Source organism: Anguilla anguilla, chromosome 15 (genome assembly GCF_013347855.1).
Source record: "Anguilla anguilla isolate fAngAng1 chromosome 15, fAngAng1.pri, whole genome shotgun sequence".
NCBI classification, from domain to species: Eukaryota; Metazoa; Chordata; class Actinopteri; order Anguilliformes; family Anguillidae; genus Anguilla; species Anguilla anguilla.
In genome coordinates, this window is record NC_049215.1 from 34,127,593 (window position 1) to 34,153,616 (window position 26,024).

A 26,024-nucleotide genomic window follows, 5' to 3' on the forward strand; every position below is an offset into this window, starting at 1 on the left:
AGGGGTCGACGGTGCAGTTGAGGAATTTTTCTTTGTTAAGGTCGTACCGCACACTCGGTCATACAGAAAGTCGTAAGGATAACGGTAATTGGAATTTGGTGGTGTTCTAGATGTGAACTATTCCATGTATTTAAACCGGCGCAACACTGGATGACTTGTGGGTGTCTTCCGAGATGATCTGTGTGTAACTGAAGTCCCGTAAGAAGGCTGCTGTCTGAGATGATGCCGTGCTGGGCGGTGGTTCTTGAGACTGCAGAACGAGATTTTTTTTTGTGAGAACTAAACAATCAGCGACTTCGGAAGTGAATTTTGGAGTCTTTTGACGATTTCCACGTAGAACAATAGCACGCCTAATATATTTTTTACATTTCACTGATGTGTCATATTTTTGTCATCTTTTTTTTTTACCTTGACCGTGTGGCATTTCTTTCAAACGCCGCATTTTCCCATGGCCGTCCTCCCCTGCAGCTGTGTACCGTTCTTCTTAACACGGAACTTTTCATTGTCATGTAAATCATTACAGTTTTTTAGTGTGATATAAGCCGTTCGCTAGGGGCGCGGCTCCGTTCTCTTAACGTTCGCTAAATTAATAAACGCGATTGATGCACATTGTGCAAGACGCGGCTCCTCAGCGTGTGGTGGGGCGGGGGACGGGGGCGTGCATGAGCTGCATTTCGGGAAGGCACGCTGCGCACTGGAATCTGTCTGGCTTTACAGCCATTTTAAGTTACGCGCATTAATGATGAATCATTCATTGTTTTCAATAGATAACCCACAAAACATGGAAAGCAAACCAGATCTGGGTGAGGTCACCAACTTCGACAAGACCAAGCTGAAGAAGACCGAGACTCAGGAGAAAAATCCTTTACCATCAAAAGAAAGTATGTTGCTGGACAATAATGCTTATAATAATAACAGTAATAATAATAATATGCATTTAATTGTGATGCACACAGTACATTATGTAAATGTGTATGTTTTTGTTTGTTTGTGTGTGTGTGTGTGTATACACATACAATTGGTATAGATGCTCCAGTTATAGAAGCTCTCGCCCTTACAGCTGAAACATCTGTTGCAATACGTTGATTTTAAATAGGCTTTCCTAAATATATATTTCTGAACCAATTATGAAAGACTTAAGACGTGTGTCCACCTTTCATTGCAGCCATCGAACAGGAGAAGAAGGCGTCTCAGTCCTGAGGAGAGGGACATCCCACGATGCACACTGTACATTCCACGAGCATTGCCTTCTTTTTCCACTTGTTTTAGCTCTATAACTTTGTAAATGAAAACCTAAGTTGCATTGTGATTGGACGAACGCAGATGACTGTGCGTCAGACCCCCCCCCACCCCCCCGCGCCCCCACCTTTCCCGCTCCGTCCCCATCCCCATTCCCATCCCCGTCCCTGTCCCAATTCCCGCCCCAATTCCCGTCCCTGAACCAGTTTTGTATCGGCGATGACCGTGTGGCAGTCTGTGCAGAACGCCCGTCCTCGTGTCCTCCGAAAATCTCCGCATGGCAACAGGGGGAGGAGCTAGGACGGGGCCCTAGCAACGCAGGAACCGTCGTTCCGTACATACGAACCGAACCTAGCGTATAGCCTGGCCGCCCACACAATGCTTTCAGATCGAACAGCATTCACTTTTTTTCCCCCTCTTATTTCAAATCTTGGAATGCACAATATATATTTTTTTTTGATATGCAAAATAAATTGTTAAACCCTGTAATGGTATGTGGTTCTGTGAATGGATTAAAAGTTTATTTTTATTTTTATTTTAAACTTTGGCCAAAACTGGAGTGGAACAAAGAGGTCAGGATGAACACATGAGATTTTTTTTTTTTTTTTTTAACCATTCCTTTTTTTATAATGCTTAATTTGGGATAGCTTTTTAAAATGTTTGTTTTTGATAACATTTCAAATAGACGGTTTGTTTGGACTTGTCTCGTTAGAATTGTCTCAGTGTAAGAAGACATGGAAATGGAAATTAAACCAACGTGGTTTGAATTTGACTTAAAACAGCCAATCAAATTGTTTTCTGAATTTAATTGTGAAAACTCAACAATCATATTCTGGAACGCCCTATTGAGAAAAGTGGAAACCAAAAATGTTCTAATAAAAGATTTTTTTATTTGCAGCTTTTGTGTACTGTTCTTCTTTATTACATATCTTTATTAGGCTAAATATCTAATCTCACAAACCTTGTATCTTACAGTGTGTAGGTCAGTAAACCTGAACTGTACAAATGTATGAATACTGTATTTAAATAATATTTTGACTAGCATGTTTGTCTAACATCAGATTAGAAATTTCCTCACATGTTCATGTTCAAGAAACCTCCACAAGTTTTGAAAACAAGAGCAACAGCGTAATGAACCGGACACACTTGCTTTCTCTGATTCGTTTATTTTTATTTCTTATGGAAAATTCAGCAACAGTGGGATGTCGCAGCTGTGTACTGTACGCTCCTTTAAGATTAGAGGATTCCAGCCAATGGGGGAAAGGGAGAAGATGACACACCCAAGCCCCTGCCTCTTTAAAGTGTTGGTACTGAAGGCCTAGTGGAGTATGAGGTCTAAATGCACTTGCAGTGCTGGTTCCCACAATGCAGTGCAAAATATGTACAGTGAACAAAAAAAAAAAAATTTCACCAGGTACTTTGACCTACAAAATAACATATAAATAATTTGAACTATACAATAAAATCTACATAACAAAAGGAAAACTGCAAACAGAAAGAAATGGAGCATTGTGCAAATTTTGGTTATGCCCTGTGGCCCAAAGTTTGCTACACAGTTTGACTCAGGACTGACTGTGGGGACTCTACACACATCACTTCATAAGTAGCTCCTCACCTGACTGACATAAACCACCTTAAATTAAATCAATTAATTTAACAACAGCCAAACTGCAATAAATGAACAGTACAGAAAACATGACACCAATTTCATAAATAATCTATAACATAATAAAAGAAAATAAAGGCACTCGAAATTAATTACACGCAAATTATAAATCAATTAAAAATTTCCCCCCCTATCAACGTAGACTGCGGTGGTAGCTGCCGTGTACCCCCGCCTACATTGACTTGGTTTGTCCTTTGCTCCGTTTGGCAGTGCGTGGAGCTGCGACGCGGAAGTGAGTAGGATTAACATTGTGTTTGCAAACGGTCAATTAAAAACATCTGTGATATTTGTATTATCAAAAGTACTTGTATAGTCACAAACCAAAAACATTTAAACAGAGACATTTACACGCTAGACATTTGACATATATAAACAGTAAACATAACCCATACAAATGCATCATCACAAACTTGCACCGGCAGGCCTTATTCGATACTACAAAAAGAAATAATAATAATGTCGCATTACCTGACAGAGCAGACATTGCCACACGAATGCACAACACAAGAACACAATTCTTCCCCAGATGGAATAAAGCCAGCATTTGGGGAAAACTGAGTCTTTAATAAAAGAATGAGAATTGCTTAGCTTACAGGCTCATCACGGAATCAGCTCGTGACATTAGACCTAGTCGAGTATGAGGTCTAATCGCACACTCAGGCCTAGTGGAGTATGGGGTCTAATCGCACACTCAGGCCTAGTGGAGTATGAGGCCTAATCACACTCGCTGGTCTAGTGGAGTATGAGGTCTAATCGCACACTCAGGCCTAGTGGAGTATGAGGTCTAATCGCACTCTCAGGCCTAGTGGAGTATGTGGTCTAATCGCACACTCAGGCCTAGTAGAGTATGAGGTCTAATCGCTCACTCAGGCCTAGTGGAGTATGAGGTCTAATCGCACACTCAGGCCTAGTGGAGTATGAGGTCTAATTGCACACTCAGGCCTAGTGGAGTATGAGGTCTAATCGCACTGGCAGGCCTAGTGCAGTATGAGGTCTAATCGCACACTCAGGCCTAGTGGAGTATGAGGTCTAATCGCACACTCAGGCCTAGTGGAGTATGAGGTCTAATCGCTCACTCAGGCCTAGTGGAGTATGAGGTCTAATCGCACACTCAGGCCTAGTGGAGTATGAGGTCTAATCGCACTGGCAGGCCTAGTGGAGTATGAGGTCTAATCGCATTCGCAGGCCTAGTAGAGTATGAGGTCTAATCGCACACTCAGGCCTAGTGGAGTATGAGGTCTAATCGCACACTCAGGCCTAGTGGAGTATGAGGTCTAATCGCACTCTCAGGCCTAGTGGGGTATGAGGTCTAATCGCACACTCAGGCCTAGTGGAGTATGAGGTCTAATCGCACTCTCAGGCCTAGTGGAGTATGAGGTCTAATCGCACACTCAGGCCTAGTGGAGTATGAGGTCTAATCGCACACTCAGGCCTAGTGGAGTATGAGGTCTAATCGCACTGGCAGGCCTAGTGGAGTATGAGGTCTAATCGCACACTCAGGCCTAGTAGAGTATGAGGTCTAATCGCACACTCAGGCCTAGTGGAGTATGAGGTCTAATCGCACACTCAGGCCTAGTGGAGTATGAGGTCTAATCGCGCACTCAGGCCTAGTGGAGTATGAGGTCTAATCGTACTCACTGGCTTATTTCTGCATGATTACACGTTTTCACCTTGTCAGCTGACCTGGAATTCAGAGATGGAAGTTTGCAGTCTAGCGGATTAGCACGGCATTTCCTCAGACAATGCGCGCATTTTCAAGGGGGGAGCGCTAACAAAAGAAAATGGGGTTTGGAAAGTTTCCAGCGAAATGGTGCTACAAGGGCCTTTAAATAAATTTGGACGCTGGTGTCATATGCAGTGCGCTCTAGCTGCAAATTCATGTTTTTTTTTTTTTGCTGTTTCAGATGCTAGCAGAAATGAAGACAGTTTTGCACCGTATGCAGTTGAATTTAATGCATGCTCTGCTCGAGGGCCTTAGTAGGCATTTTGCTTTTGCATTAAGGTGGAAAAACTGTCACACTGTCACTGTTTAGCTTTGTGTGTTCTGCTCTGGAATGTGATTGAGTTGAATTTCATCCTTAATCTCCACTTTCAGTTTTTTTGTTGTTGTTGAAGAAATGTGTGCCTGTGTGTGCATGTATGTGTTTGTGTGCCTGTGAGTGTGCTTGTGTGTGTGTGTGTGTGTGTGCATGCGTTTGCATGTGTGTGTGCATTTGCATGTGTGTGTGTGCGTGCGTGCGCAAGTGTGTGTGTTCATTCCGCAAAGCCCTTTTAAGCAGTGAAGGGGCTTTAGTCTGCTTGGACCGCCCATCACTTCATTCTGAAACTATTCCCAAGACTACTCAAAATGGAGTATGGACTGCGTGTGTCATAATACATTTTCACGTTTAAAACTGAAATGCCACGCTTCTGCACTCAAGGCCAGCTTCCTTCTTCTAACGCTTCTCCTTTTGTGGAAGGAAACTAAGTCATGGACATTGCCTTCACAAGCACAATTTGGCTGGTTCACAAATCATGAACATTAACACGCCAGCCTAAAAAGAAAAGAGTTTTGGCTGAAAAATTTTAACGCTTGCTTTTACTCGTGAGTAAAGGTTAAGGGCAAGTGTGTGATTGAATCCATGGCCAGTGTCGGTCACATATAAGGGTTCAATGGACCCCCCCCCCCTCCCCAATATAGCCACCCCCACCCCTTTGAGAATATCTCCAGCTGTGCAACAGTTATTTCAGCTGGTCAGCTGACAGATACTGCCCCCTCCCCTCCCCATTTCTTTCATGTTCTTTCTCCCCCCTCCCTCCACAGGCTGGAAGGTGCCAGGACTGATTGAAAGCTGGCAGTGACCTTGGTGCGAATTCCCCCTCCTGCGCGGGGTTGTTTGGTGGCAGGGGAAGTTTTACGAACAGCACGCTGCAGAAACTCGGTTCACTGTCGCAGGTACTGAGACTGGGCGAGAGGTGGTCTGTTGCCGCCTTGCACTGCTGTCTCCATGGTTACCAGCACCGTTTAAAGCGCCATTGGCTGAAATGACAGGCCCAGGTCTCAGGGTCTTTCGGGCAAGGCCTCTCCTCCACATTCGTATTTTTCGGGTGGCTCGGACTCCAGCCGGTAGTGGCACCTGCACCCTGTACCTGCGCCCATTAGACTGCACACAGGTGAGCCTACCTGACGGTGCACTCTAGGTGGAGGCACGGGGGAAGCGGTCCTGACCGCTGATTTAGCAATGTGGGCTGGGGGAGTTAGCCCCCCCCCCCCCCCCCCCCCCCCCCCCCCCCCCCCCCCCCCCCCCCCCGCCCCAGGGGTAGAAGGAATGGGTGACGGGCCTTCACACTCTTAAGTTCTTAAGTGTGCATACAGCCCTGGGCCTTACCTGCTCTCAGCCTGCAGACAGACGCCATTCACGGTTGTAGTTATGCAACAGTCCCTCCTCTTCTTATATGGTTGCCTAGCTACTCGTAGACCACGTAGAAGCATGTGCTCTACGGCATCGTCACACGGACGGGAACATCAAAAACAGAGCTCTTTATTCTTTGTTCCGTCCATGTTCCATCCATATTGTGTGTGTGCGTGCCTGCGTGTGTGTGCGCATGTGTGTGTGCACATGTGAACACATCACGCTGGAAAATATGCTTAACAGCATTTAACTCGCATTTCTGTGTGTTTCGCACGTTAAATTCCTGAAATTCTGAATGTAATTTTCACTTTAAACCACTCTGCTATGACATAATTCTCTGAGACTAACTTGAAGGCCGCCCTGTTTGAAATTAGGCTAAAAAGCGATGATCTGATTTAAGGATTTATTTATTACTGATTAATTATCCTTGAGTCCTAAGACAGAAACACATGGGAAGTCATGTGGCTTTTGGTTGCTAATGTGCATTTATTATCAAACTGCCAGTGGCAGTTATGCATTTATTATCAGCTCCCAATCCAGGCTAAAATGAAATGGAATAAAATCGCTATGTTCATGGAGTGTCCTCAGTAGTTGTAATAGGCGAAAGTTATGTTTAACTCCGAGCAAGTTGCAGGAACAAACTGCTGCAGGAACAAACTGCTGCAGGAACAAACTGCTGCAGGAACAAACTGCTGCAGGAACAAACGGCTCGCAGATGCATACGCTCATATGGAATTTGGGGGCAGATTATTTCAATTATCCCCCAGGGTGTACGGCAACAAGCCTGGCATTAACTGCGGTTATGAGACGTCTCCAGAACCTGGCAGAAGCAGAGTGTCAGGTGGGTGTGTGTGTGTGTGAGGAAGGTGTGTCGAAATTCTGCTTTACAGGCATTTAGCAGACACTCTTATCCAGAGCGACTTACACTGGATATATACTGAAGCAATGCAGGTTAAGTACCTTGCTCAAGGGTACAACAGCAGTGTCCCACCCGGGAATCGAACCTGTGACCTTTAGGTTACAAGACCAGCTCCTTACCCTTTATACTACACTGCTGCCCATAAAAAAGAAGCCTGCTCTCTGCAGAATGCGATTACTCAAATAGTCTGCGTGTTTCCAGAGCGAGGATTATGATTCCTCTACAAAAATTTATACAACATTATTACACTGCCATCTAAAGCCTGCTTTTTCCTGGAAGATGTTATGTTGGCGCACATGTTCCCATGGCAACATGCTTCATCCTTAAGCTGAGCGACTTAGAACAACGGTATCAAAATTTGGGTACCAAAAAAAAAGAATGGCTTTCTTTTGAAAATGATCTGATGTCGGAGTAACAGACATACTGTGTCATCCAGTAAAATGCACCCTTTTTCCACAAAGTTATCGTATCATTCACAAAAACCCACCTGCACTGCTGTGAGACACACGGCACCTTTTTAGAGGCACAGGCTCTTTTCCCCTTAAACTAACCCTCCTTTTTCACGCCTTTTTATATTTAGCCTGGTGGTTCTTGAATACTTTTTTCTTTTTTCCCCCAGCAGATTTGGCTGGCTGCAGCTTGCAGGTATTCTTGTGGCAGTTCTTCCTTCCAGAAAAGGGAGCGTCTTCCAGATCTTATGACGTCACCCTCACATTCTCACCACCTGACCTGGGGATCCGTAAACATTTATTTGTGGGGGGGGGGGGGGGGGGGGGCGGGTTTTGGTGATGACAGAATGCCCCAAGATGGCATTCGTTTAGGCACAGGAAACGATCACTGAGAGAGGCCGAATGTCTCGCTGGCGCTCGGCAAAAAACTCGAAAGCGCTGCCAGCTCCGACACTGGAGACGCATGTGGAATGCTGTGTTTTACAAGCGGAGCAGCGTTTCGGGTTTGTGTGAGAGCACGCAGGCCCGCTGTAGTAAACAAAAAGTGCTCTCATCCTACAAACGCCCGTGCGCTGGGCCCGGGGAAACGGGGAATGCTGGCAGGAGCGGGGAATTATTAAAAACCCCTTATAAGGGAGAAAAACAATCCCCCCCCCCCCCCCCCCCCCCCCCCTCCGCCACCGCCACCGCCCCCGCCAGGCCCTTTTTCACATTGTCATGACGCAGCCAGACACAGCTCTTAAGAAAAGGTCAGCGCTGGAGTTCTTGAAGACCGTGCGCTGGTGGAAAAAATGAAGATTTTTTTTTTAAAGAATTTGCTGGAGCTAGTAAGGGCAGGGAAATTTCACTCGTGCAAAGCCCTTACGTACTGGAAGCGTAAACGGCATCCATTTTTATTTGCGGGTTTCAAAGGACGGCGTCGTGACGACAGCCTTAAATGGTGGCTCTGAGCGACGCTCGATCCGCAGTTTGCCTTCGGGTTCACATCGGAGGTCCCGCGCCGAACAGGCACACGACAGGACACCCGTGGTTTTTTGAGTTGGTAGTGAGGATGGGGGACAGGGAGTACAGGTCTGGTCCCACGGGGGGGGTAGCACTGGCCACTGGCCACCCTCAGCCACACGGGACTGTGCTGAGAAAGAGAGAAGCTAGCAGGGGTGGAATGAGGCGCTCGTTTGACCGCGGGATTCGGTATGACTGAGGAGAGACGGGATGAGTGAGAACAGGAGGGCTTAGGGGGACGTGCCTCAACGAAATAAGACCAAATAAGCCTGTGTTTCTGCGTACAGTTCAATTCAATTTCAATTTTATTTGTACAGTGCTTTTTACAGAAGAACTGAGTCAAAAAGAGGCTTTACAGAGTAGCAAGGCAAGGTACAGAGCAAAAACAGGAAACAGAGCAAACAGCAGGCCTGAACCCCCAAATAGGAAGTACTTAAGGTAAAAAAAAACTCTCAGTGGGGAGAAAAACCCTCAAACTGCGGCAAGAAAAAACTCCTCAATGGGAAGAAATCTCGAGAGGAACCTGGCTATTGAGAGGGGGGAGCCCATCCTCCACTGGGCAGCCTACAGGGCTGCTGGATTCTGAGGCAGTCTCCTGTCCTCCTGTGATCTCTGTACCCGTCATGAGTAATGAGGCTGGTGTGCGGGGCGGGGGGGGGGGGGGGGTTAATTAAACTGCAGGGAGGGAATGCCACGTCTTCGCCCCGTCCGACGGCGAAGGAGAACCCGCTGTCATTAGCGATTGAGCGTGGCCCCGCGCATCCCTGGTGGAGCTGGTTGATGGGGCTTAATTTGGCGAGCACTTACCGCTCAGGTTTACGCTGGCGAGCCGCCAACTGTAGGGGGAAGGGAAGGCGGGGGGGGGGGGGGGTGTGGGGATCGCGGGGGGGGGGGGGGTGTGGGGATCGCGGGGGGGGGGGGGGGGGGGGGGGGGGGCGGTGCACCGAGTTCAGCCGTCACAAGAACTGAGGCCTTGTGCTTTTTGATGGCTGGATCGCTTCCCCTGTTCTCCGTCCTACAGCTGCAGCTGTCTCTCTCGTTACGTGTGTGTGTGTGTGTGTGTGTGTGTGTGTGTGTGTGTGTGTGTGAGCGTGTGTGTGTGCGTGCGTGTGTGTGCGTGTGTGTGTGTTATGTGTGAGTGTGTGTGTGTATGTGTGACCGTGTGTGTGTGCGTGCGTGTGTGTGCGTGTGTGTGAGTGTGCATGCGCGTGTGCGGGTGTGTGTGTGTGCGTGCCTGCCTGCGTGCATGCGCGTGCGTGCGTGCGTGCGTACGTGTGTGTTATGTAAGAGTCTTCCAAGACCAGCCTGTGGAGTGCGGACTGGATAGACACCAGCTGCTCAGCTCACAGGGACGGCCAAGAGTTCAGCCCCACTTTTTTACTCTTTTTTTTTTCCTCGTTCTTCTGTCCTTCTCATGGGCCTCCCAGCTATCTTTCCGACGCATCGTTCTCAGTTTCCCATGATTCATTGCTACTGTTTATTGTTACTGCAGGCGCATGTGTCACTGACAGCCAGGGGGAGAGAAAAAAACACCAGAAACAATATCTCTCCGTTTGTTTATTCATTTGCTCTCTCTCTCTCTCTCTCTCTCTCTCACACACACACACACACACTCACTCACTCACTCTCTCTCACACACACACACACACACACACTCACTCTCTCTCACTCACTCTCTCTTGCTCTCTCTCACACACACACACACACACACGCACTCACTCACTCACTCACTCACTCTCTCACACACACTCACTCTCTCTCACTCACTCTCTCTTGCTCTCTCTCTCACACACACACACACACACGCACACACACTCACTCACTCACTCTCTCTCCCTCCCTCCTCCTAGGCTTGTTTTATTTACCCTTCATCCTCATTCTAAATAATATATATTTTCTTTTTCTACGTGGTTAAGTTTTAATGAAGTCTCTTCTCGTAATGCACTGAAGTACCCGGTACATACAGTATTGTTCTCCTGTGTGTTCGTCCCATTGTAAGTCTTGCAGCTTTTATGAATCGCCAATTGAAACAGAATGCAGAATACAGGAAGTACTTGTACTTAAAACTGAGTTAAGGCTCATTCGTGGCACTGCTAATGTATAATGTTAGATTGTTAGATATAAAAATGAATCTAACTTCGAGGGGAAGTTCATCTTCTAAGGTGCTTTTGACTAGCGTAGTGTTTGTGCGCGATGAAAGGTATTTTAACATTCGGTTGGATTGTGGTCTGAAGCCAGAAACTCGAAGTCACAGTTCGGATATCGTCTTTAATAAGTCCATGGTGGGTCAGTGCTGAGCGAACACACAACACAGCTCTTTCAGAACGGTGACTAAACCAGATCCTGGCCCTGTGAATGCGCTCGTCTACAGCCGGCTGCATCGTTTCAGAAGAAACCACATCAGCAGGGCTGGACACTGCAGAGGCACGCACGTATAGCCGTCAGAACTAAATGAGTATCTCAGCCTGAAATAGGCCGAAGACACTTTTGAGCTCACTAGGAAGTAGGTGAAGAGTTTATATACCATATTAGAAAGCTTGGTGGTACATGTGGGGGGGGAAAGTGGCTTTTGAAGTAGAAGAACTGGGTTGACCAATGAAAGAAATGAGTCATACATTTTAAAACATAGCACCAATGCACAGCAAAATACATAAACATAAACAACACACAAAATGTCAGCGTTTATTCAGTAGTTTGTGTTTTTGTCTGCATAACCACATACACATTTGGTTTTTCAGTGCACCAAAGTTAACAGTAACGCCGTCTGCTGATTCTTGGGACTTAACTGACTTCAAGATCAGGCCAGTAAAACATCATTTTCTGGTACGTACTTTACCAGCCCGACGACTGTTGGAGGAATTGTGCCACAGCTGCTCAGTTGTGTCACAGATATTTCTGTCACAACGCAGTTGCTTCAGGACCGAACGTGATAATGAAGACACTGCGGCATCGGCGTTGAGCCTGTTTCTTTCTTCGCAGTCTAAGCACGGTCGTCATAAGACCGAGATGCCGCTCACGATATGGACACACTCATTTTAAACAGCAAATTTAAAAAAATGTTTTAAAATAATCAATGGAAAATCCCACGTGTCCACAGTATGGCACCTCGTCATTTAGTCCGTTTGACTTTCTGAAGTGCGTTTCAACACATTGCCCAACACAGGCATGTGATATGCCAAATACAGCAGTGGACAGATTACACGTGGCTCCCTGAGCACGGTCCTCAACACACTGAACACTGAACACAGGTTCCACATGGTGCGCTGAGCACGTTACTGGACACAGATTCCACGTAGCGTGCTTATTCAGAGCAATCTAATTGGTCAGTTCTCCTTTTTGGTGTAATCTAATTGGTCGGTCCCCAGGGCTGCTGTTCCGTGGCGATTTTCCGTACAGCTCTGTCAGTCTCTCTCTCTTTGCAGGTGTGAGTTATACGCCCTGGCCTCCCAGCGTGTGAGCGAGTGGAAACAAGGGGAGTTTTATTTGGAGCAACTGAAATGGCACCGATCTACGCGTCCAAACAAACAGATGCACCCGAGACAGGGGCGCCCTAAAAGGGAGGACGCCCACTCAGCGCCAAAAAGTCCTTTCAGTGCCCTTTGGAACGGCGTTAACCGTTAGCACGTTAGCGGTGTGCCCGCCAAGTCACCCACCACCAGTGGCTGGCTAATCCCCCTATTTTGTCCCAACTGCCAAAATATTTTTAAAAGAGTAGGATAACGTGATTTCCTTTTGACGCGATCTGCGGCGTGCTCTTGGTTTTGATGTGCTTCTGTGGAGTGCGGTTGCATTGCTGGGTCTGTACAGGCGAGGAGACACACAAATGCTAACGATGATTTGACTGAAAGCTGATTGTATTGAATGTTGGCCAGCAGCTTGGAGCAGCCATCTGTCAGTGGTGCGACAGACCGTGGTTGGATTGGCTGTGGACAGGAGATCTTGGGAAGAACACAGATGCCTTTGAGTTCGAGGTGTCCAAACGGGGGGGGGTGAGATATGGGCAAGTTCGACAGTACCAGGACCTTTCTAGAATGGGATTACGTCTTTACAGCGCAAATTTTAAACATATTTCATATTTAAATACCAGTAATCATTCACATATTTTTTATAGAGCTTAATATCGTTTTGAAAAAATATATATAACAATGCTCATCAATGCAGATTCGATGAAAAGTTCGATGTTTAGTTCAGAAAAAGTGTACTTCTAAGCACACTGCCTGGGTTTAGTTCAGAAAAAGTGTACTTGAGGCAAAGTGTACTTGAGGCAAACAAAAGTTATTTATTTTGTTTTTTGTAAGAGCAGTGTTGTACTCTGAACAAGCAAATATGTTTTCCAGATAATAATTATAGAATAGATAATATATGCTATTATAAACATGCTCAAGTCTAACATTTTTTTAAACTACTGAGCCTTGCCTACAGTGCATCAGTGTAAGCAACTCATACTGGACCCTTTTTATCACTCATGAATTAGTGAATTAGTGGTTTCTCCGTACCCAGTTTGTGATAAGCTATCAAAACCAAATGGATGTTAATATGAAAGTACAGTATGTGACACTAAGGAAGGATATTATTGACATACCCACATACTTGCGTGTGTGTGCGTGTGTGCATGTGTGTGTGCGTGTAATAAAGCATTGACAAACTGTAAATTACACAAAACTGTGCTCCATTTATCTGGATTATAAATCAGCTATGATTATGGGAGCAGGCATGAAAGATTTAGTGCTGTTGGTGCTTTTGCACGTTTCTGGGTGTGGCTGAATTGAAAGGGCTAGCAGGAACCGGCTGGGTGTGAAGTGACAAATGATACCTACTGAAAATGAGCTAGAAATGAAAAGCATGTGTGCTGCCACTGGTTCCCAGTGTACCACATTTCTGCTTTATATATTTATTTCTTTTATTTTATTTTTTACGTTTGGCTTGGATTTTTGGGTACGGTTGCGTGTTTCATTCACCGCCACATACTAGTGATGATGTAACGGTTGCAGGTTTAAGGTGCAAAGAGGTATTTATCAATGGTCTCCATGGTTACAAAAACCCGCGGCCTTGCCCTGAAAAATCATGTTAGACGTGTCTGCTCTTCGAGCCGCGTATAGCGTCGGGCTGAGCTGTTTCAATATCAGGAAGTCAGTTCTTCAGTGCTGATTGCACTTCCTGTTTGTGTGACATTCTTGTTAGGCTGCCAGTAACCAGATTCCATGCTCTGTTTTAGAAGCTATTTCCTTCGCTTGAAGTCGAGGCGTGATTTTGGGCGATGATATTGGTGCGGAAATTAGCTGCTATGATGTTTGGTTTCACTTCTTGGGGTACTTTCTGTAGGGGTAGTCTAACCTTGTGTGTGGTCCATGTACCTGAGCTGTGTAGGGTCTGTGTACCTGATCTGTGTAGGGTCCATGTACCTGAGCTGTGTAGGGTCCATGTACCTGATCTGTGTAGGGTCCATGTACCTGAGCTGTGTAGGGTCTGTGTACCTGAGCTGTGTAGGGTCTGTGTACCTGAGCTGTGTAGGGTCCATGTACCTGAGCTGTGTAGGATCCATGTACCTGAGCTGTGTAGGGTCCGTTTACCTGAGCTGTGTAGGGTCCATGTACCTGAGCTGTGTAGGGTCCATGTACCTGAGCTGTGTAGGGTCCATGTACCTGAGCTGTGTAGGGTCCGTGTACCTGAGCTGTGCTCGTGTGACTGACAGCCTTTCATAACCTGAGATCTATGTGATGCCCCTGCGTCCCACAAAAATCATACAAGTATGTAGGCTTTTATTAGGATCCCCATTAGCTGATGCAGAACATCAGCTAATCTTCCTGGGGTCCACACAAAAGCATCACAACAGATAAGACACTTACAGACAAAACAACCACAAAGTGCGGGCGTTCGCTCTGAAACTGATGCACATTGAGTAGAATTCAGTGCATTTCTTGCTCATAATTTTTCTATTTGGAAGTAACATAGAAAACAAGTAAGGTCTTGGCTTGACCGGATTCAGGGCAGGCCTCTGCTTCCTCCTCCATGGCTACGATTACACTGTTATGAGGGAAAATCGGGATGTAAACTGGCTGATAAAGTTTTATTATTTTTTTGTGTATGTATTCAAGAGATCCGCCTCTCACGTCCACCATTAACACACGGTGTTAAGTTCGTTTTACACTTTCCGAAAAAAAAAACGTCTCTCAAGACGTTACGTCGAAGAGTGTAAACCTAGACGAATGCCCACAGATAAATCAGTGAGGAGCACAGTGTGACCGCGTTTATACACCGAGTCATACATCATGGGATTCCTGAATAGGCTTTTGATGTATGTAACCTTAGAAACTGTATGACATCACTGGTGTAATATTTGATACAAAGCAGTAGTGGTCGGCTGACCACGGCGGTAAAACACAATGGCCGTCTGTTTTATGAGTGCTTGGTGTTTGGTCCACAGATTTCTGTGAATGAGAGACCTATGCATATACAGCAGTGTTCAATATTATTAATGACATTCGGCAAAACAGTGTGCCTAAATCATCCTGAAAGACTAACAAAATAAACTTGAAATTAATCTGCTAACTGTCACCCCTGTATTGCCCTTCTTTTGTGCAAAATTACTCTGGTGCTATTATTACATGAGGGAATCAGCCGTGTTTACAATTCATTTAAAAAAATATATATATATTGAAAGATGCGTGACAAAGGTCGCGCGGTCGAAATTCGAACCGCCGATGTCGCTGCTCGTAATGAGCATGTGGACAGTGCTCTACAGGCTACGCCACGAGACACCCCCACATTGAGTCTAGGAAGAAACTATTGAAGAGGCTATTGTAAGGAAGCATGGATGAATAAAAACTCCGAAGCCTCTGAACAGCTGCCTAAAACCACTTCTCCCCTCACGGTAGGTCAAAGACAGAACCCTTGTTTAATAGTAAAAGCCCAGGTCTTTGCCACCATGACGAGATTTTAATTCGATTAAGGAGGGGCAGGAGCGCCCCCCTCCCTTATCTCTCCCTAAACCCATTTCATTTGATGTTGCCCAAGACCACGCCTCATCTTAATGACATCATAATTACTGTCCAACTGCCAGCCCGTTATCAGGCCCGGCATATCCAAACAAACACTGGCGAGGGCTTTACAAACCAGGGATACTCTGCACAAGTTTAGGCAGCTTCCTTCCAGCGTTTCCAACAGTCAGCCATTACATTACATTACAGGCATTTGGCAGACGCTCTTATCCAGAGCGACGTACAACAAAGTGTACAACCATAACCAGGAACAAGTATGACGAAACCCCTAGAGAGAAGTACCGTTCCAAGTGCAGGGAACAACCGCATAGTTCAACTTGGACCCTGAAGGTTAAACTGATTAACACTAACAACGAGAACGGCAACAACGCAGTCTATGGAAAAAATACAAGTAGTCGTTAAGACAGTTAATGCACCTAAGTCACCTACGAAACAGCTGCCTAGTTACAACCCTAAGTTTAGTCATTTACAGGGGGGAAGGGAGGGATGGGGAGAGGTGCAGCCTGAAGAGGTGAGTCTTCAGTCGTCGTTTGAAAAGCCGATGAGACTGTCATGGAATGAACAGGTATTTTGAACTGGGCTGTGGTCCCTCACTGGCAATAAATTGCAAGAGCTGATAAACGTAGATTTAGTGAAACAGGACAGGAAGCAGAATGGAAGCAGGTGCGAGCTGTGTGTGAAAATGTTCACTTCCTCATTTCTGCGCACGAGAGGAGCTGGGGAGTGACCATGCCGAACCGAGCGCCATTGTTTGCAGATAGTGTAGGTAAAAAAACGTTGCTAATTTCAGTGAATGGAGAGTAGGGAAAATTGAGTGGACAGAGAACGCTTATACTGCTCAGTTCATGAGTTGGATTGCGTGTTATTGTTCAGAAAAATGAACAAACTTGTTAAAAGTCTGGGATTGCAACTGTGGTTGGAATGAAAACCAGCGTGCACAGGGTGCCCCCCCAAGACTGAACTTGAGAAACTGTCATGAAAAAGTCCTCATTGTGAATTACATCCTGGATTGCCTTACCAGGCACCATATCCAGTTCATTAGGAAGGAAACACCAAATGTCTGACGACTGCATTAACACAAGATTTGACCTCTGACCTCATCCATCATGATGGAACCCCACTTAGTTGTCATGGTTGCACAGTGTTTGCTGTTTGCCTCTTGTCCTAACCCTCTACTTATTTTCTCTTCTTCTTTTTTCTAGAGAACCTGAACCCGTGTACATCTTGTCAACTTGACGTGAGGAAAATTATTTTGCAAATAAGATGGTGGAGAGCTTGGAACATACGATACAGGAGTTGGGAAAGATCAGTGGATGGTTCCGGAAGGTAAGATTAATATGGAAGGATACATCAGATAGTTGCTCTGCTTGAGGTTAGTTATGAGAATTAACTAATATTTATTATGTGAGACAATTGCATTGTTCACATTTGATTTCCATGCCTTGTCTTCGATACACAGCAAATCTGTGCTAACCAGACCACATGAACTTGGGCCATAGAACTGTTTTATATTACCCTTCATGGAACAATGACCTAAAAATAAAAAAAAGTTTTGGCAACAACATTCTACATTCCTTCACTGGCCTGATAAGATGAGTGGGAGATTGCAGAGGGAGGGGGATTACCCCATCTTTGAAAAACAACAGTGAGAGCCATTTTGTCATTCCTTCCCGTCAAACAGCTGTTGTCGTCCAATCAGATTTCAGATACGACTGCTTAAATCAAGCACGAAGCTGTTCTGCCTGGGAAAATAGTTTGTTTTGGTGCTCCCATTGTAATCACAGAATTGTGACGGGATTGGTTTAGTTCTGATCGCTGCATTAGGACACAATCCCCGGCTCAGCGAGCGTCAGTTTGTCATGGCAACAGTAAGCGGCGGTTCAGTTTGAGAATCGGAGCCAGATCAACCGCAGTTTGAACAAGTAATAAAAAGAGGCCTTAATTATCCCTTGTCTCTCGGTTGTGCCTTGTCCAGGTGCTTTGTTTTGCATTTGCATTAATCCAAAGGCAAGCCTGCTGTACTTAGCACAACGCGTGCCAGTTCTGATTTAATAAAATACGACTGGAGCAATAGCTGTGATTTAATGCTGGCCTGCAGGCCTCATGGATCAATCTCCCATCTAATCCAGATTTGACTGGGAGCGGAGCGATAGAATCTCATTCCGCGCTAAAGCCAAAACCGGCGAGTCTTACGGGATTTAGTGTCGTCTTTTCCGGAGGATCTGGACTTTTGAGAGAAACCACCTTGTTACTCAACAGATGGTGAGTGTCCTGGAACCTCTCCCATATAGTGCGTGATCCCCAATGACCCCAACTGTATCATAATGTGTGGATCACGTGCCTCTCCGAAGTCAATATCCACACTAGTTATATTAAATAATGAAATGTGCAACTTTCTTAACGGTGTGATAGCAAGGGCTTTATTTCGAAAGCTTTTTGAATCATTAAATCTGCAACTACAATTTAGAAGTTGCGTCTTGGAATTGCGCTTCCGTTTTTCTTTAACGCAAATAGTTTTTTTTATTTTCGACAGTAGCTGAGAAGCGTGTGTGATTGCGCTGTGGCACTCCACGGCGACTCTGAGCCCATTCATAGGTGTGTGTGCAACAGAAGCCGGAAAATTCCTCGGTGACGGGCTACTCATTTGACAGCATTCCAGGATGTGTATGAACCTGCCGCTTGTCTGTGCGCACCGAGCCGACGGCGTTCCGGCTTCTGTTCGAAAATAACGTGTTTCTGTCCGAGATGCTGCGTGCTGCCGCGGCACAGACGTTCACTGTGTCTTTCCCAATGCAGAAGACACCCCTGGCTAGACAGAAAGGAGAACTGCGCCTTACGGTACACGCAGCGTGACCTTTGAATGCATGGCATTGTTCAAATAGCTTCCTTGTTTGTCTCAGACCTACGAAATAAAAAACCCAGTATTTTCAAAACTGCGGCAGATCTATGTTGTTGCTATGACACGTTTTTCCGTGCGCACAGACAAACAATTGTTCTTTTGGGATGATTCTTGACGAAGCCCTGCGCGCAATGATTCGTGATAAGAGTGTTTAGCATTGATGCAGAGAAATTACAATAAAAGGAATGGCATTTAAAACCAATGCCCAGGTTCGAGGTTCTTTTTGAGTTGAAACCAACTCAAATATCAAGAGAAGCAATGAGACAGAAGTGATGTAAGCGTCTCTTTGCTTACATTAGATTCATGGCACGGCTTTCCTGGAAGTCTGAAGAATACTGCCTCTGTTTCCAAGTGAAGGTTCCCAGTCTCATAGTATTTCATTTCATAAATATCTTCAGGGAGGATTTTACAATTTTGTAAAATGTCTGCCGAAGATGAAAAAAAACAACCCTGTGTGATACCGGCTCGGTACATCCAGTCCTTTTAGAAGAGTTAGTTTCCACCTCGATAAGGTTTTTCTGAGCCTGAGTCAATAAACTAGGAAAAAAACCTAAGATTTTAGTTATTTAAAGATCTGAATGACGGCATTCGTAGATTGCCAAGATGGCAGGATGTGGTGCACACACAGTGAGAAAATGTGGGAGTGTGTGCGTGTGTGTGCGTGTGTGCGACAGTTCATACGTACATGGACTGATAATGTGTGCGTGTGTGAGCAAATGTACCTGCATAAGTGTACATACGTACGTGTGTGTGTGTGTACCTGATTAACCCCATTAGACCACCTCTCCCCCCAGGGCACCAAGACAACAGATGCCAGGTGTTTGGGTTCATCACTAATTCATATAATTTGGAGCCCCCCCCCCCCTGCCCACATAGTGATGACGTGCTCATGATGGACTGCCTGCGGGGGCCTTCCCAGAAACCACTGGCTTAGGGTATGAATATTTAACACATTTTACATTTACCCTGTTTTGCCTCAGGTGTGTACTGTATGTGTGCAAACATACACACCGTTAAGGAAACCTTTGAAAAGGATAGAGGGTTTTGTGCATTTTTTTTGTGTAACACTGTAAACAAACAGTATTTCATTCTGCATACAGAAATATAAGCATGAGGTTGATTTAGTCTGTATTGAAAGCCTTGCGGCCCCCCCCAGCCCATCCCTCCAGCACCCGATCCCCCCCACCCCACTCCCGCACTGAGAAATTTCACCCAGCAGCCCTGAACAGCCAATCAGCTGTGTGAGATGAGTACTCCTCCAGCATTATCAGCCTATCTGATGTGGTGTGGATGCGTTTTAGGTGGAGGAGATGTGGAGCTTTTTTTATACCTCTTTATTTACCATATGTGTGCTGACATATTATTGTACTGATTAACAATACAAAAGACTGAGAAATGCTAGAAGAACTGGTGTCCTGTGTTTCAGCAAATACAATAGATGTAAAAAAAAAGTATTGCATTTATCAGTAAAAGAATATTCCACAGTTTATGGGGGGGAGGTGTTTTGAAGAGAAGGCCCCTCATTTAGAAACATTCTCGCTTTTACTATTTTATGTTTTCTGTTCTGTAAAAAACCCTGCGTGCTAAAGGTCAGGCTGTGCTTCCTGCTGGCCGTGCAGTCCGTGGTTCTCTGTGAGGATCCTCTGTTTCTGTCCACTCCTCCAGAGGACAGGGCAGTAATATCCCTCAGAAACCACACCCGAAAGGTCAGAGGTCACGAATCACATTCGACTCTTCGCTGCTACAGTCAGCCATCTGGCTGATGTCCCCTGTTATGCGGCCTGTAAGAAACCACTGCACTTGTCCTGTCATCTCTGCAGCCTGTTCTCCAAATGTCACTTCCACTGCAATCGGGCAACACTCCTGGGACAAGACAAAGTAGTTCTTTTTTTTTTTGTTTTGTTTTGTTTTGTTTTTTCGAAAGTTGATCAGTATTTTCTTATTTTTATTTCCCCTTCCCAGGGAACATTTCCTGGTTAGCACAGAAAAGATTTACAGTGGTGAAGCTATGCGCTGCATGGCCTTACAATCTTATAGTTTAAGATGTTCGTATCCAGAGCAACTGCGAAAAATGGAGACCATCAGTAATATGCTATAACAAACACTTTCTAGTTTGTTGAATTGATTGACGGATGGGTTCATTGATGTTGTTAAAAGCTGAACTAGTGTTTCCACATGTCTGTAAAGATCACTACTGCTTTCAATATTATTAACTGCTGAATGAGTTAACTAGCTTTTCTTTAATAAGAATTCTATCTCTGTATTCGTTCAGAAGTTTTCAGTTGTGGTTTTGTCTGGATTCCCCCTTCCTTTTGATTGTTTATTTATATGTGCATTTACATACGTGTGTGCGCGCGCGCGCGCTTGCATGCATGTGTAATTTTCAGTCAGAGGCTACTGTAAACCGTTACAATTGAAACATTTGTTTAATTCCACAGTTATTGAATTACTGCCATGAAACTTGGACCTTGACATTTTAGCAGTTCTGTTTCCCATGCACAAGTCAGTGAATTGTGTGTTTACAGATTTTTCTTTTCTACAGAAACTTATATTTAAAGAACGAAGTAAAAAGCTGTCCTTTTAGGAATGTGATTTTTTTTTTTTTTTTAATGGCCAGCGAAGTATGTGGTTACGCAATTTTCACGTCTTAGCAGGGCTTAAGCACTTGTTTAGGAACCCAAACAGTAATGTGGTCCGCTGCTCTCCCGTCTCTGCCCGGCTACACTAATCATTAACATTCCGCAACCGTGTCCACATTCCGGAGTGGAACAGCCTCGCTGACGTTCGCGCACTTCCGCGGCCTTGGAATCCCTGTCTAAAACTGCGTTCGCTTTTCCAGTACAAATTTTAGTTACAGTACAGTTCTGTTTGGTTATGCTTTGCTTTTTTTTTTCAACGGGGAAAAAAATAATTAAGTGGAAGCAGAGGCTGCAGATTTCTTTCTTGTCTCTGAAGGTCTGAAGTGTGTGTTAAATTGCAGTCACGTTTTGCAGTTTGATTGATGTGAAAAATGGCTGGGATGGATGCGGTCGTATTCAGCCAGGCTCTGCAGAACTGGCAGCTATGAGCTGGGTGGGAGCTTCAGAATGTAAAAGCATGTGATGGTAAAGCGGATAAATGACAGGTTGGAAATTGAAGAGAAATATTCAGTCCCTTTTATCCCTGTGTTATTAGAGCCCTGTGCTGAGAGCTGTTATCCCTGTTTTATTAGTGCCCTGTGCTGAGAGCTGTTATCCCTGTGTTATTATTGCGCTGTGCTGAGAACTATTATCCCTGTGTTATTAGAGCTCTGTGCTGAGAACTATTAGCCCTGTGTTATTAGAGCCCTGTGCTGAGAGCGCTTATGCTTGTGTTATTAGAGCTCTTATCCCTGTGTTATTAGTGCCCTGTGATGAAAGCTCTTATCCCTGTGTTATTAGAGCTCTTATCCCTGTGTAATTAGAGCTCTGTGCTGAGAGCTCTTATCCCTGTGTTATTAGAGCTCTGTGCTGAGAGCTCTTATGCCTGTGTTATTAGAGCTCTGTGCTGAGAGCTCTTATCCCTGTGTTATTAGAGCTCTGTGCTGAGAGCTCTTATGCCTGTGTTATTAGAGCTCTGTGCTGAGAGCTCTTATCCCTGTGTTAATAGACCCCTGTGCTGAGAGCTCTTATCCCTGTGTTATTAGAGCTCTTTGCTGAGCTTATCCCTGTGTTTGGAGAGGCCAGTACCACTGTTGAGTCATACTGTATCACCACTGTGTGAAGGTCGTGTCTTCACTAGGACTCATTTAGTTGTGGGAGGGGCTCTTAAAGGGAACTTGCATTAGTGTAGAACGGTAAGAATCTTTCGATAAGGAGGAAGCCTCTGTACAAGCAGGCCTCTCTGCTGCAGAAGGAACAAACAATAAATAAAAAATAGGAACCATTGCATGTGATCTTCAGCACGTCCATCGCATGTGTTGCTGCAGTGATCTTCAGCACGTCCATCGCATGTGTTGCTGCAGTGACCTTCAGCACGTCCGTCGCATGTCTAGCTGCAGTGGTCTTCAGCACGTCCGTCGCATGTCTAGCTGCAGTGGTCTTCAGCACGTCCATCGCATGTCTAGCTGCAGTGATCTTCAGCACGTCTACCGCATGTCTAGCTGCAGTGATCTTCAGCACGTCCGTCGCATGTCTAGCTGCAGTGGTCTTCAGCACGTCCATCGCATGTCTAGCTGCAGTGATCTTCAGCACGTCTACCGCATGTGTAGCTGCAGTGATCTTCAGCACGTCCGTCGCATGTGTAGCTGCAGTGATCTTCAGCACATCCATTGCATGTCTAGCTGCAGTGATCTTCAGCACGTCCGTCGCATGTGTAGCTGCAGTGATCCTCAGCACGTCCAGCGCATGTGTAGCTGCAGTGATCTTCAGCACGTCCAGCGCATGTCTAGCTGCAGTGATCTTCCGCACGTCCAGCGCATGTGTAGCTGCAGTGATCTTCAGCACGTCCATCGCATGTGTTGCTGCAGTGATCTTCAGCACGTCCAGCGCATGTGTAGCTGCAGTGATCTTCAGCACGTCCAGCGCATGCGTAGCTGCAGTGGTCTTCAGCACGTCCAGCGCATGTGTAGCTGCAGTGATCTTCAGCACGTCCAGCGCATGTCTAGCTGCAGTGATCTTCAGCATGTCCAGCGCATGTGTAGCTGCAGTGATCTTCAGCACGTCCAGCGCATGTCTAGCTGCAGTGATCTTCAGCACGTCCAGCGCATGTCTAGCTGCAGTGATCTTCAGCACGTCCAGCGCATGTGTAGCTGCAGTGATCTTCAGCGCGTCCAGCGCATGTGTAGCTGCAGTGATCTTCAGCGCGTCCAACGCATGTCTAGCTGCAGTGGTCTTCAGCACGTCCAGCGCATGTGTAGCTGCAGTGGTCTTCAGCACGTCCATCGCATGTGTAGCTGCAGTGGTCTTCAGCACGTCCAGCGCATGTGTAGCTGCAGTGGTCTTCAGCACGTCCAGCGCATGTCTAGCTGCAGTGATCTTCAGCACGTCCAGCGCATGTGTAGGTTTGCTGTGACCCGCCTGCACTGCTGCGTGGCTGGCAGGGGTTTTGCGGCTGGGTGGCATTCATGAATCACACACGTTTTCAGCCCCGGCTCATTGTGTGAGTGAGACTGGGCAGGGGGAGTCATTCTTCCAACACCCCCACACCCACCCAACCCTCCTCCTCCCCTACCCCCCGACCCACCCCGTCCACCTCCTCCAAACAGCCACCCACCCCACCCCCTCCACCCACCTCCTGCCCACAGCCCCGTCTCCCCCATTAGCATATCCAGGGTGGGAAAGCCGATCCCGCCATTGTCCATATGATTGGAAGACACAAAAGCCGAGGGTGACAATCGGCCAATGGGGAAACACCCTGCGACAGCTGCCGCGCTTGGCGAATGAATGCCAGATATTTCTCCTCAATACAACCCTTTGTATCTGGAATGGGGAAAGGGAGAGAGAGAGCGAGAGAAAGAGAGAGGGAGAGAGACAGACAGATAGAGGTGAGGGCATTTCTGTGGGGTTTTTTTTGTGCTGGGGGAGGAGGAAGGGGCACTGGGGAAATTTATTTTTTCCCCCACCATGTCATGTCCTGCCACACAGAGCCTGTCACGCAAATGTGCCCGTTACTGACATCTCTATTGTGTTGGATGAAGTAACAGGGCTGCAGATAAATGTTAATGCGAGAGCCCTAGCTGCTCCACGATGGCTCAAGTCCAAGTCTGTTTCTTACTTCAGTGAACAATCAGACCCACAAAGTTCAAAAATGGCTGAAAATAAACAACGGCTGAAAGTTTAGGAGGGATAGGAGTGGTTTAGGCCACAGGCCTTGTTGCTTTGTACCGTCCCACCGTTGCATTGCATGTGTCATCCAAGAAAAGCATCCGGGACCAAGCTGTCTTGCGCAATTCAGAGCTGGCAAAAAAAAAAAAAGAAAAAAAAAAAAACAGCCTACGGACATCCATTTTAATGTGTAACATTTCACTGTGTCAGAGTTCGGACGAGCAGCCATATTCAAGCTGGATCAAAAATGCACGACCTCTCAGGGCCAATCACAACCCTTACAATAAGTAAGGGTTGCTACCTGGGACAAAATGCACCACATCTACTGTGTAGTCAGGTGAAGGACGTAACCTGCGTTCTGTGATCTGACCACTATATTACTGTACATTACTATATTTATGTGCAGCTTTACTTAGTATTTAATATGGACTTCTACTTATGAGGTGTAAAAAAGGGTATCTTATTGATGTAAAATACTTGAGAAAGAAATGCGTTTTGCTTTGCTCTGATCACATGACCACTTATTCCTGTGCATGCACTTTGTACTGTTTTTGTTGGCCAGGTTCTATAAAAGTAGTTATTGTTCAAATCCGCTGACACGGCTTGGTCTTTTACCAACAAGTGTGCTTCTATTTCTGTCACATCAGAAGCAAGCAGGAGCCTTTGATTTAAGTCTTAAATGTCTGTAGCATAGTTAGCGTTTGGCTAGAAGCCAGTGACACTTGCAATAGGATATGTCCTGTAGACGTGAACAAGTGACATGTGTAATTTGTTAACTTTGACACTGATTTTGCTGTTAAAGTAATGGTATGATGTTTTGTCTTGATTAAGAGGGTTTTTGACTAATCATCGGGTCCAGCGTAGGGTATGATCAAAGTTTTCAATGGTCGTATTGGAAATGGGACATTATACAACATGAGAAGTTTTGCGGTATGCATTATACAGGTATCAGATGACAAGGAGTGGTTAACAATGTAAAAAGAGGACTGCCCCTTGGGGCATTTCAAAGGATTCATTCGATAGCCTGGCATTACAGTACATTTTGTTGTGGGTGGGAATAGCAGGTCTTGGGACAGGAAGGGAAAGTCACCAGACTGGTTTGCAGAATCCCAGGGCACAGGTGAAATAATGGCTTAGCTCACAGCCTCCAGCTGCAGGCAGAGCTGGTTCTTTTCCCCTTAAATTACAGGTGGGAAATTGGGCAGTCATGCCGTACAACAGTAAATCACACTCCTGCTCCCATAGCATTAAGATAACCCTATACCTGCCTCAGCTGCACACACAGTCCCCATACTACACCCTAAATCATTAACATGACCCTATACCTGCCTCAACTGCACACACAATCCCCATACTACACCCTAAATCATTACCATCACCCTATACCTGCCTGAATAGCACATGCAATCTACATAATGACATGACATGACATAACATTAACGTAACATCATTAGCATAATAGCAGTATTAACATTACATTACATTACAGGCATTTAGCAGACGCTCTTATCCAGAGCGACTTACACAACTTTTTTTTACATAGCATTTTACATTGTATCCATTTATACAGCTGGATATATACTGAAGCAATTTCGGTTAAGTACCTTGCTCAAGGGTACAACGGCAGTGTCCTACCCGGGAATCGAACCTGCGACCTTTCGGTTACAAGTCTAGTTC

At 45.7% G+C, this 26,024-nt stretch overlaps 1 protein-coding gene and 1 long non-coding RNA gene across 5 annotated transcripts in view; both read left to right on the plus strand.

Annotated features, from left to right (window-relative positions):
- The window catches only part of tmsb4x (thymosin beta 4 X-linked), a 2,486-nt gene extending 350 nt beyond the window's left edge, over positions 1 to 2,136 (plus strand). Inside the window, exons 2-3 of the mRNA XM_035394731.1 lie at positions 768 to 881; positions 1,166 to 2,136. Of these exons, the coding sequence (XP_035250622.1) occupies positions 782 to 881; positions 1,166 to 1,200 (135 nt within the window). The 5' untranslated portion in view covers positions 768 to 781 and the 3' untranslated portion in view covers positions 1,201 to 2,136. The remainder of the gene's footprint in view (positions 1 to 767; positions 882 to 1,165) is intronic.
- A 15,198-nt stretch (positions 2,137 to 17,334) lies between these two features.
- LOC118214596 overlaps positions 17,335 to 26,024 on the plus strand; it is a 33,344-nt gene continuing 24,654 nt past the window's right edge. For 2 of the 4 annotated variants that reach the window (XR_004762652.1, XR_004762653.1), the window contains exons 1-2: positions 17,338 to 17,927; positions 19,359 to 19,499. This is a non-coding gene — a long non-coding RNA (uncharacterized LOC118214596). Of the gene's footprint in view, positions 17,928 to 19,358; positions 19,500 to 20,229; positions 20,526 to 26,024 lie in introns of those variants that run through there. The other 2 variants (XR_004762654.1, XR_004762651.1) reach the window with 2 other exon arrangements.